This window comes from Onychomys torridus, chromosome X (assembly GCF_903995425.1).
Source record: "Onychomys torridus chromosome X, mOncTor1.1, whole genome shotgun sequence".
In the NCBI taxonomy this organism is placed as follows: Eukaryota; Metazoa; Chordata; class Mammalia; order Rodentia; family Cricetidae; genus Onychomys; species Onychomys torridus.
The window spans coordinates 23,976,093-23,988,614 of NC_050466.1; the positions used below are offsets into that span (position 1 = coordinate 23,976,093).

Sequence of the window (12,522 nt, forward strand, 5' to 3'; positions counted from 1 at the left end):
CTGATTTGTAATTAGGGAACCCTGCAAAGGCTTGTGGTTTCATTAATTTTCAGCAATTCTGAGTCATTGAAACCTAAGTAAGAGTTGGATTATGTGCAGTGTTTTCTTCTCACATTTGTATTTTCATGGCTTTTGTGATTGATAGTATGCCAAGTTGCTTCAGGGCTCACAGAATTCATTCCCTCAACCAACATAGTAGGGCAGAGAAGTCAAAACCCCTGTTTCTTGCCTTCAGGCAGTTCAGTGTCCATTTGGACAGGAAAACAGTAAAAACAGTAAAAAGAAAATTTAGAGACAACAATAACCAAAAGTTGATAAATATATAAGTGAAGTTCCTAATATGTAGGTAGATTTGTATTTAGTGGTACGATGAATCAGCACAAATACTCTGGTCCATACTCCACAGGAAAACTAATACATTAGAAGTCTGTGTTGTGAGCTTGGTTAATAATGGGTGAGCTGCTGATAGACAGAGCTACTTTGTGCATACTTAACATTTAACATGGATGCTTCGAGCATGCAAAGATGGAGTATGGTGACAGCAATGCATTGGGGGCAGCTTGTTATTTGTTGAAATAACAATATCACTAACTTTAAGTAAATTAAAAAGTCTACTTTCAAGATAAAACTTAAAAGATAAAAGTATGTTTAAATACTTTTTTTTAGATAGGGTGTCATGTAGTCCAGGCTGATCTCCAGCTTGTTGTGTAGCTGAGGATAACCTTGAAGTTCTGATTCTTCTGTCTCCACCTCCTGAATGCTTGTATTAGAGTCATAAGCCACCAACCTGACTTTTGCAACACCATGGTTTTAACCTAGGGCTTTCTGTGTACTAGATAAGCACTCTACCAACCAAATTACACCCTCAGTCCCTAAAAATATTTAAAAGTCTTTTAGCTTGAATTTAGATTTCAATGCAAGTTTTTATTTAATTCTTCAAACTTTATTGATTCTTTGTGGGTTTCACATCATGTATCCTTATCCCCATCCATCTCCCTGTCCCCACATCCACTCTCCCTTCCAAAAGAAAACAAAATTTAAAAGAAAAACCAAAAACCAAAGAAAGCAAACAAACACAACAAAAATGAAAACAAAACAAAACAAAAAACCAAAGCAAACAAACAAAATGAAAAGAAGAATCTCCTAGTGGAAGATGTAGAGTGGTCCGGTGTGTCACCCAGTCCTTTCATCTTTACTTTGAGTTCATGTTTTTACCTCTCTGAAATCTGTTCACATGGAATAACTAAATATGTGAGTGATATTTGTGTGTTTGTTTATGAGTCTCTTTGGAAAAATGCTTCCTGAAATCATTAGTGGTCTTTCACCTCTTAATAAAGTATTTGAATGTTTTATTTACCTAATTTGTTTTAGGTAAATTTGAATTTACCTAATTCATTTAAATACAGTGACAGTCATTTAAATACAGAGATCCAGGTCAGCCAGGGCTACATGGAGAAACCCTGTCTCTGTCTCAAAATAATCAAACAAATAAATAAAATATAGGGACAGATGCTGCTAATAAACTAAAGCAGTGATGAAGACTACCTTTCTGTATTGGAATGATTTCCTGGAAAAATTAAGAACTTTTCTGATTTTACTATTGTCAAACTTTCCAGTTCATGAGCCTCTTCTCTGGCTGGACTTTACTCATCAAGTTGATTCCATTTCTTTTCTTCCCTAACATGAGTAACTGTATTATTTCCCAGTGTGTAATAGGTGCACTTTTTATAGTGGTAATCAGGTATACTTGTAAGACGCCAAGTCAAGGTAGAAAAAAAGCACATGCTGAATGAAAATGAGCACATGACCGATCCTGGGTATGGTTGAGGAGAAGGGTTTATTGTAGATATGAGAGAGGTCACCCAGAAGCATCTGGAAGGGTCCAGATAGAACAGGGCCATGGGAGGGGAGAGAGATATGGAGAGAGGAAGGGAGGAAGAAGAGGAAGAAGAGTGAAGAGAAAGCCAAGAAGGCAAAGAGGTCAAGAGCAAGCCAGCTAGGAGCCAAATGACCAAGAAAGAAGAACCAAGAGAAATCATGGCTAAAATCACTGAGGTTATATAGAAAAGAGAACCTGGGGGAAGGGAAGCAAAGACCAGCTCCTGGACTGGTTTAGGGGAGGAGGCCAGGTGAGAAGTGTTGGGAGGAGCCACAGGTACTAATGAGACTTTTCCTCAGTTTCTTTGGAACCTGACACATGCATTGCCAAGAATACATCTTTTTTGAAAAGTGTGTCAGCAAGCCCACAATGTGTATGGCAGCTTACCAAATAAATACTAGTCCATTTCTTCAGACATTTGTTATTAGAAGCATAAGGTCAGCAGGGAGACAAGCTTAGGTAATTGTCTGTTTGACTGTGACAGGCAAGGAGCCTTGTGGCAGTTCACAGGTAGAATAAATCTACAACGGATATGTATGATGAAGCCACCTGGTATATATAAAGGGCTGGATGTCAGACATTCTTTCTTTAGATAGAATGGATAATTTGAAAATGTGAGAAACATTTTCAAATCTGTTATGAATGTTATGACATTAGACTATGTTTTATTTGATTCACTTTATTGAGCTCAGAATCCCAAGTCTATTAATAATAAAAGGCAGATTTGTCCTTGAGTGTTTCAAGGTTACATGAAAACTGGTTTTCTTGTTGGGGTGCCATAAATTCAAGGGTGTTGCCTGTGTTTGCCCTTGCAGGAAATGCAGGGATCTAGTTCTCAGTTTGCAGCTAGGGGTAAAGTTAAACTTGGAGACTTTCATACTTTGGGGTCACTGGCTGGCCACATTTCTAGTAAAAGGCTGAATTATTAGTAGGTCATTTGAGTTTTATGTGGATGTGTGTTCCTGGTCTTGTGTGCATGCTAGTGACACAGGACAACTTCAAGTGTCATTCCTCAGGCTCTGTCCACCTATTTTTTTTTTCTGGAGACAGGTTCTCTTTCTGGGCTGGCCAGGAAGCTTCCCCAGTGCTGGGTTATAATTATGTGCTACTATGCTAGGTTCAAAACAAAACAAAAGAAATATATAAAACAAAACAAACAGCCCAATATTTTACAAATTCTTGGAGAATTTCATTTACTGCATTTTGAACATAGTCCTCCTCCGTTCTCCTACTCCTTCCATAACCAGCCTTTCCACTCTCCCATTCCTTCCACCTTTGAGATTTTTTTTCATCCTTTTCTCCTTCTGTATCTAGTCCAGTGTGTGTTGCCCACTTAGTCTTGAGCGTGGGCTGTGCCTTAAGGTCCCGGCTGTTTTGTGCCATGTGTGTTGTAGGGTCAAACCCAGAACCTCATGCTTGCCTGTGCAGCAAACGTGTCCCTGCATTAGTGTTCTTGCCCCTCATTTGCTCCTCTTTTGCTTTTTAAAAGGACATGTTTTGATGTAACAAATGTGACAAACTGGATGGATAGAACTCGTCGAAAACACACAGAACACACCACACACCACACACACACTGATGGCCCTCTCCCACCCCTGAAATTCATTACCTTCTCACAAGAAGTTAGGCGGAGTGAAAGCAGGAATTCATGAGCCCTGTGTTTTCTTTTCATTTGGTCAATCACAGTCCATGTGACCTTAGCTAGGTCAATCTGATACTTTTACAGCAATTACTAAGTAGGAATAATTAAATCTTATTCATCTTACTGGGTTATGGAAGCACTAGAAGTACATGATTTTAAGGTAGCAATAGTATAAAATATTTGCATACATATTCAAATATTAAAGGTAAAGGTAAACAGACAAAGTTCTTATTTCCTATAATGTTTCTGTTAAAATAGGGGCTCTTGGCATTTTTTTTTTTTAATTTGAGAGTCAGGTAGAATGCACAATTAAAAAGAAATCCACAGGTGAAACTAATAAATTCCTTCCTTTGTATTGATGGTATGTGTTGAGACAAGGGTATCTTCTGCTTCCTAAGTCATTTTCTGTACATGTGTATGTTAGGTCCAAATGGCAGTGGCATGACCAATGTCTAAATGACAGTCTAGGCTCAGCTCAGGCTGGACTTTGGGTAAACGGAAGGATTGATGGCAGAGAAACAAAAAGCCTAAAATCAGCATTCCTCAGAAACTAGTGAAGTGGCTGTTTGTCTGAAAGATCCACTATTTCCCTTATTTTCTCTTACAGCTGACTACCTCTGGCAATGGGGTATCTAATTTCCATGCACCCCCCTCCCCAACCCTGATCTTTTGGTCCAGAAACCTCCTAAACCACTGTTCTAACTTCTAGGCTGCTCTGGTTTACAGGCTCCCTCCTGCCACAACACCCATCTCTTTAGCACCAGGAAGGCTTTCTTTGCCCTTTGCTGTTCTCTCTGACAGCTATTGCAGCTTTGACTTTTCCCAAACCTTGATTTCCACCTATGGCATGGTCCAATCTGATGGTTTCACTCTACTCTCGCTTATAGTGTGTATTGTACATATGATATCCTATATAGATATATTTCTGTATGTGTGCATATAAATATAATGTCTTATATACCAGTTACATATCTTATATAATCAATCAGTAGAAAAAGTGGCAGGGCATTCTGAAGTGCTGTAAATGTCAATTTTCAGTAAAGAGCATTATGCAGTAGATGGATACCATTAGTATCAAGTCAAATATTTGAAGACCTATTGGCCAGATTTTGTAGTCTCATTTAGAAATGTCTTCGTGGGAGAAATAAATGACAAATGCTAATTGTCATAGCTTGTGGTGGAGGGCCTATGTGGAGCTGTGGCTTCTTTCTATGATTGTGACTCCTCCATCCAACATCCTTTTGGCAATGCATTTAGACACCCTGCTCTTCTAGGTCTCCATCACCAGGTATTTATTCAATTGGATTTTTCTTTATTGCTGACGAAGGCACCAAGAAGACAGAGCAAGCCTTTTAAGAAGTCATAACCTGGAGGCATTTGAATTCACTGAAGCCATTCTGTTTTGTTTATTAGGTGGTCATTTGTGTCATAGATCCTATTTGTATGAGAAATAAAAATGAAGAGACTTCTGCCTAGAACTAGTGACTTTTTGATTTCTGCACCTACATTTTCAAAAATAATGTGCTCTGTATTGTTCCCTGCCAAGGAGCCACTTTTCCTATCTCAGTTGACCAGACTGAGTTGGGGGATGCAGTTTGGCGCATGAATAAAATGGGACACGATCTTCATTTGCAATTTTATTTTTTAAAAATGAAATATTCAAAGTACTTTTCTTTCAAATATTGACACATACTGTTTAACTTTAAATATTTACAGCACGTTGTTGATGTTCTTGTAGAAAAACGCATGCTTCTGGCTTGAAAGCCAGAGCAAAATGCAAAAGACCATTGACCTGCAGCCAGAGAACATGTACCTGTACAATATCCAGTCACTTTTCAGCACAGGAGCGCAGGAATACAAAATTGGAACTTATTGTTTCTTAACAACATGGCTCAGGCCATTAGAACACAATTTTCAGTATGATTAGAACTTCTAACTGTTGTTACATAGAAACTGAAAATCTTGGCATACACTGTAAACATCTTTACTTTTCATGAGAAAGTAAGCAGCTAAAAAGAATACTTTTCTGACATAAAGGCTGTACTTCTCCTTTTCACCCTTTTTCTTACCGATGCTTTTGCCAGAAGAACAGTAAAGATTTAGACACTGTCATGATTCATACACGTAAAATATTTTTCAAGGACACAATCTGATATACTAACATTTATTTAAGAGGTTAAAGTCCACCACTAAATCTAAGGAAAGATTTTTAACTGCCAAACACATTTCCTTTGACAAATAATGTAAGATGACAACTGCCAAGACACAATCCACAGCAGGTTAACTCTAAGTGTGTTCAATTACTGTTTAGGAAGCAAGTTCTTCTTACACACAGTAGTACATTTGGTCCTTAACAGCTTTCACATGAAGGACACACTGAAATAAGTCACGGTTTTGTGGTTGAACTGTTTTTGTTTTTTTTATTTGTTTTCCTTTGCTTTTTTTTTGTTTATTTGTTCTTTTGCTCTTTTTTTTTTTTTGGGTTTTTGTTTTCTTTGCTTAATAAAGAACCTTACAGAAGGCTGCGGAAGAGCAGTCTGAGATCTGAAGTATTAGTCAGGTCAGCTATGTATATGTGAGTTCCTCCAAGAAAACAAGAACGGTACATTGAATCTGCAGGCATGTCTTTCCCTACAAGGTATAATACATCCCAATTCCCTCCAATTTTTCTTTAAATACTTGATTATTCTACTTCTGCTTTCACTGTAATTGAACTAAATTGCTTTTAACACAAATCTGCAGAAATGCAAAAACTTTGCCTGGACTCTCAGGTAAAGTTACTGTGGGAACAGGTCTAGTGGGAAAGAAAGCAAGCAAATGCAGAAGTAAGGGACCGGATGCCTGAAACTGTGTCAACAGTAATGAAAAGTAAAACTCTAATTGAAATTATAATGGAATTTTATACCTCTCTATGTAGGTAGCATATGAATTTTAAATTATACATCATCAATTTTCCATATATTTGGATGTGTTGTATATATTACATTTTATATATGCAGTCTATATATTATAGATCTCCTAGATGAATTGATAATAAATGACACACTTATTTTATACATTATTTTGTTGGGTTAAAAATAAAACATATACTTATTTCTATGGCAAGTGTTTTGCTGAAAGAATGAATTGAGCTTTATTTTTCTTTCCTTCCAGAATCATGCTTCCAATCTATAATGATTAGAATGACAACTAAAAATAGATGTACTTAAATATCTCTTAAACTTAGAACTTTTTAGCTCATTTGGATCCCTAGACTATAGTGCAACAGTAAAACAAATTAAAACCAAAAAGCACAAATGAAATGGGCCTAAGGAAAAGAAGCAGCCACAGAGAATTTCCTGCATCCCTCCCAGAATGTTCCTCACAGGAGCATCCAAATACTGTTTTCTCACTGTAACTTACTTGAGTGGTACGGGTAGCTGTGTTGTGTGAGCTACCTGTCTTTTGTATGTGAGAAATTGCATGGCTTTTCTCTTCAAAGCTGCACTGTCATCAGACAACACAAAGGAATTGTTCTTTCATTTAAACTTTAGAACTAAAATTCAGTGAAAGCATCCTTTCTATTCTGCTAACAGAAAGCAATATACTTAATATTTCCTTGTTCTTATTCAGAAATGCCAAAATGTTTCTCTTAGATTTGCGACTTTTTAGGGCTAACCTTTTGGTTTTTCTTTTCCTCCTCAAAACTTTAGGAGTTGTAAAAAGAACATTAATAGTTCAAGGCAGTATTAAAACCACAGCTATAAGTGATAAAAAGTGCATTTCCTGAATATAATACAAATATAACTTTAGGTAACCAAAGGCACAAACTAACTAAATACGTATTACAAACTAGAATTGCACACTTCAAGGTAATTACTATGAAGGAATAGCTCCAAATATTTGTTTCTAATGGTTATTTAAAACAGTTTGAAAATGATACATCATTAGTGAGTTGCAAAAGAGTGCAATCACTTAAAATAGAAGCAAAATAGACTCCAATATTGACACATTGGGTTAGTGATAAAAATACACCACATTTAAGAATGCACTTTTATATACAGTTAACAAATTATTTTCCCATTGACTTAAAAGAACGTCAGAGGTTCTAGAAACTTAAGGTCTATTTTTAGGTTGGTGTGGAGGTATTCAAATTTTCAACGAGTTTGTGAAACTTTTCAGAATTTCATTGTGAAGGAATACTGTACTGATGACCCAAGCCTGATTCAGGAAAAATCCTACACTGGGATTTTAATCTGGATTAGCAATATCTTGAGCTGATGTGCTTCCAATTACAAAGATAAATGATGAGTTCATTATGAATTCTCTTTTTTCCTCCCTTCATCCTCAGTGCATGTATAAGTATGTGATGAGCTGAACCTGAAGGTTTTAGCAATGAAATATTTTAATACACCCTCCTCTATTATTTGCTGGGGTTCTTTTCCTCTCTCTCATTCTTCTTTGTATAATGAGTGCCAGATTCCTTAAAAAATCTTAACATGAGCCTGGATTTTGACTTTGCATATTTCCAATGAAACTGTCATTACAAAGCCCATATTGTATTAGGTAGTAACTGGAAAGAATCTAAATAAACAGTCCATCATAAATTCTCCTCTAGACATAGCAATGTTCACCTGGTGATGTGAGGGTAGAAGCTGTGTCATGGGAATTTCTTACTGGGCACATTGTGCTGTCATGAATTTTCATTTGTGGCAACTTGCAATTACACAGCATTTTATCAACTGCCTCTTTGTCAATGGACACAAATTTTTCAGCTCACCAAGTGGCTTCTTTAGCTGCAGGTTTCATAAGAGATTGAGAAACTGCAGCAGATACTAACATTAACCCTGACCTTTCTCTAAATTTGTGCAATTATGGAAAAAACAACCCCTCTTAAAAATAGTTGTTTTCTTAGGTGGAATAGATGATTAAATAAAAATAAATGGATTAAAGACAGAGAACTAAAGTAGCCACATAAATTATGTTGGTAAAAAAAACCCACTAGTCTGCCCTTCTATAATTAGTTGAAATGCTTTAAGTTGGAAAGGATTCCCTTAATTCAATTTTCTGCTTATGGCTGGGAGAGATTCAACACAAAATTTCCATTTGAAAGATGAATCTAAGTGGGAAGAAATGATGAGGCAGCAACTCATTTTCACTTTCATACAAGGTCTATTGTTTCTGAGATTTGGGCTCTTGGGAATTTCTGCAGCAGTTAAATATGTTTATCACCATTACAGGCATATACACCTGTTAAAACCTCTTCTATTGTACCAGATACTTTTTAGTATATTATCTTTCATGTGCACAAACCATTGGATTAGTATATAAATACTGGATTACTAATGAGAAACTATGATCAAAGCACACCCTATATATATAAACGAGAAATTCTTACCCAGGTTAATAAAAGCTATGTACATGACACCAGTACAGCTGGGCAAACGGCGAAAAAATTGAGTCAAAACAAGTTGTATGAGATAGGTCACATCGACCAGCTGCTTTGGTATCATGGACACACAAGCAAAACAGTGGCTCTCTTTAGCCTGCTTACCACACCTGCAGCAAAGCATGGTAGATCGAAGCCAGCCACCACACGCCAAAACACAGCACAACAACATGGCATTTACTTTTTAACAAGCAAGGAGGAAAAATCAGGGAAGGAGGGAAAACAGTTTCTGACTCCAGGAGATGGTGCTTGAAGACATTTTACATTTCCTTTTAAGTTTTCTCAAACAGATCTGGACAATGTGAAGGGGCTGGCAGTCTTTTGAGATGCAAGGTTCAGATACTATTGCACCACATTTTCAAGTAGCCTGTAAGTTCTGCCAACAGTTAGATGTGAAACTTGGTGTCACAATAGAAATTGAGAGCCTTGGGTTCTTTTTATGTAGTTGAACATATGCATGGCTCACCAAATTGAAAGTGGTGCTTTCGAAAACATTTGTGTTAGCTGTTGAGTTAAGCTTGTGTTCTTTTGAATACTGCCACACAAGAACTAAAAATCTCTGTCATTTCGTAAAGAGTTTAAACAAACAATATTAAAATACCATCTTCTGTCACATTGAAAGGCAGTTAGATATGTTTTTCCTCCATATTTACATATACAGAGTTCTGATCTAGAAAACCAATACAATAAACCATTTTATTTTGTTTTAAAAACAGGCAGTCTTTGGTGACGCAAAGGCAGAGATTTCTTTTGTTACCTCCTGCCTATTTCGCTCTGTCTCATAAAGTGAATATTGTTGGCACTGTCTGAAAGTTCTAAATACTGCTCAACAGACAAGACAAAATACCCATCATACCCTTGCACCCTCCCAGTGCTCAAAAGCTGCTGTTTTTCCCCCTCTGTCCATGCCCGAATCCCTTCTTCCCCTTCCTGTAGCCTTCTCTGCTCCTGAGTCCAGGCCTGGGCCACTGCGCGCTGTCTGGCCATCTCCAACACGTGGTTCTTCTCCTCTTCGACAGTCGTTCCATACCGGATATTGAAGCACAGAGCTCCGTGCTGCAGTTGAATATCTGCAAACCGTCTAGTCCTCCCATTCAACACTGAAGTCATCTGTGACACAGTGACATTGACACCATTCTCTAGAATCCGCCTCCCCCCAGTGTTACCAATGAGCACCAGGTCTTCCTCCAGAGACCCGAGCTTAATGAAGTAGTGAGTGTCCCTCCCTTCTATGGTAAAATGCAGGTTTTCCAGGTAATGAGCATTGTTGAGAATGGCAGCAAGGCGCCTGCTATCTTCATTGGCTACTCCTATAATATCAGCTGTTACTACGCCCTCCTTGATGGCAAATTTTATACCTTTGCCAAAGACAGAAGGGACAGCAGCAAACCTTGGCTGTTTCCCTCCTTCAAGGCACCGCCCCTCATTGTACTGAGGAGTCATAGGAAGCTGATCCAAGGAAATGAAATTCCTGAGCTGTTTCTGGAGCTCACACTGAATGCCCAGGATCATCTAGGAAAGAAGGCACAGGGCAAATGCAGTACAGTGTTAGGTACCTGTTGTATGCCTAGTGATTATTGGGAAGGAAAGGCTAGCAAGGGTGATTCCTTCTCTAAGTTTTCACTTAATCATTATTTTTTTTAAAAAGCCCAAACTGGAATATCTACATCAAATATTGCGAAAAGGAGGCTTACAGGTACTAATTTCTCAGTTGTCTTGCATCTTGCTTTAGTTGAGTATAAGAAAATACGTTCAAACATGGTATCCCACAATTTCAGAGCTACAAGAAACTTTGTGTTTTGCTTTTACTATTTTCAGCATGGACTTGTGGCAACCAGTTTCTGCAAAAATTTCCCAATCAACATGAATATATTTTATTTTGATTAAATCCATTCCTTACTCCTCACTTGCAACTTCTTCCAGGTACTTCCCTCCACATCACATTCCCAACTTGATCCTCTTATATTTGTACATCCTACTGAGCCCAATTAGTTCAATTGGTGCTGCCCAGATGCATGAAGATACAGAGCTATCACTGACTTCCTTTCCTCAGGTAGTCATTGAGTGCTGGAACATTGATCTTGCCTTCGTCTGGTGCAGATAACCAGAGCTGTTGAGAGTTTGTGAATGTACCTGTTTGTCATGTCCCTAATATACTATTTCTGCTGTAGTTCCTCCAACCTCTGCTCCTTATGCTCTTTATGTCCCTTCTTCTGTGATATTAGAGGGAGGGGTATAGCAGGAACTTTAAATAGGCTAGCTTACTCAAAACACAGATTTTATATTCAGTAATTTAACTGACACCATCTCGATGTTATTATTGCACGTAGAGTGATACATTAAACATAGTGATATTAGAAAAAGGGTATAAGGCATAGTTCATGCTTTCCGTAATTCATGGCCTTATAAAATAACTGAAAAAAATATGAAAAATATGAAAGACATGCTGATCATTTTATATATACTTAAAATTTTTCCTTACTTGGACAAATTTTAGACTTGCTAAGAAACAAAGAGAAAAGACTAATAACCCTCCTAGTATTCAATAATTTTTAACATTTTGATATCTTTTTAAAGATGGCTTTTAGTTTTAAAAACATGTATATATTACATATGCTTATAAAAGACATAACTCTACAATATATATTTATTTAGAATTTTCTTTCCCTTATAATTTTTGACCTAAATGTTATTTTCTTACCCAACTTTCAGTTTTCTTTTCTCCCTTCCTTTTCCTTTCTGTTCATATTCTACAGTCTTCATTAAATCACCTGCTTGTTTCAACATTCATATTTTTCCAAGACTTTATCCTTATCAAATGTAGTATCTTTGTTTATTATGCCTGCATATGGTTTTCTTTATCTAAACAGTTTTATTATGTTATTTTTCATGTTTTCAGCATCATCCTTGAAATTATTTGACAGTTTGAAATCTGATTTTTATATCTTAATACACAGTTTTTCTCCACATAGAATCCGTTATTACTGTTGCTAGCTGATTTCCAACTTAAGAAGTTCAAATCCTCTTTCTTCTTAGGTATCTATTGCAGCAGGCACCAAGTAATCTACTAGTTTTTTCTTTTCTCAAAGCTCTACTTTCTTGATCTTTTCCTTATGGAAGCCTCCTCATAAATCATTAAAAAAAGCTCCTCAAAGAAATAAAAGTATAGAATATCATATTTTATTAGATGCTCTTCTGTTTTTTTTTCTTTAGCTAAAATTTGTACTAACCTTTCCAGGGTCCCACTCTTGAGTTTTTGTCTGAAGCTGAAGAAGCTCATAAGTTAATTCCAAGTTTTCTAGTTCTGGTTTGGGAAATCCAGGTAGTACATTATGTAACTGGAAACCAAATAGCTCCAACCAACTGCCAATGTCTGTGAGACACAAAATTTAAAAGAAAAAAAAAAGACATTGAAAAAGCATTTCCAAACTTGAAAGATATGCTTCTGCTGTAAATGTTTAGACAGTGGGAAAGTAAAGTAACCTTCCCCTGTTTTGATTCACTCTAAAACAATTTCCTGTCCCCTATGTAGGGAAATCTATTGGCTTGTGGGCAATCCTAGGAAGAGGCTCA

At 36.9% G+C, this 12,522-nt stretch overlaps 1 protein-coding gene across 1 annotated transcript in view; it reads right to left on the reverse strand.

Annotated features, from left to right (window-relative positions):
* Window positions 1–5,988: 5,988 nt before the first annotated feature.
* The window catches only part of Tenm1 (teneurin transmembrane protein 1), an 811,545-nt gene continuing 805,011 nt past the window's right edge, over window positions 5,989–12,522 (reverse strand). Inside the window, exons 34-35 of the mRNA XM_036174144.1 lie at window positions 12,180–12,322; window positions 5,989–10,461 (exon numbers count right to left, since the gene is read on the reverse strand). Coding sequence (XP_036030037.1) covers window positions 9,703–10,461; window positions 12,180–12,322 — 902 coding nt within the window. The 3' untranslated portion in view covers window positions 5,989–9,702. The remainder of the gene's footprint in view (window positions 10,462–12,179; window positions 12,323–12,522) is intronic.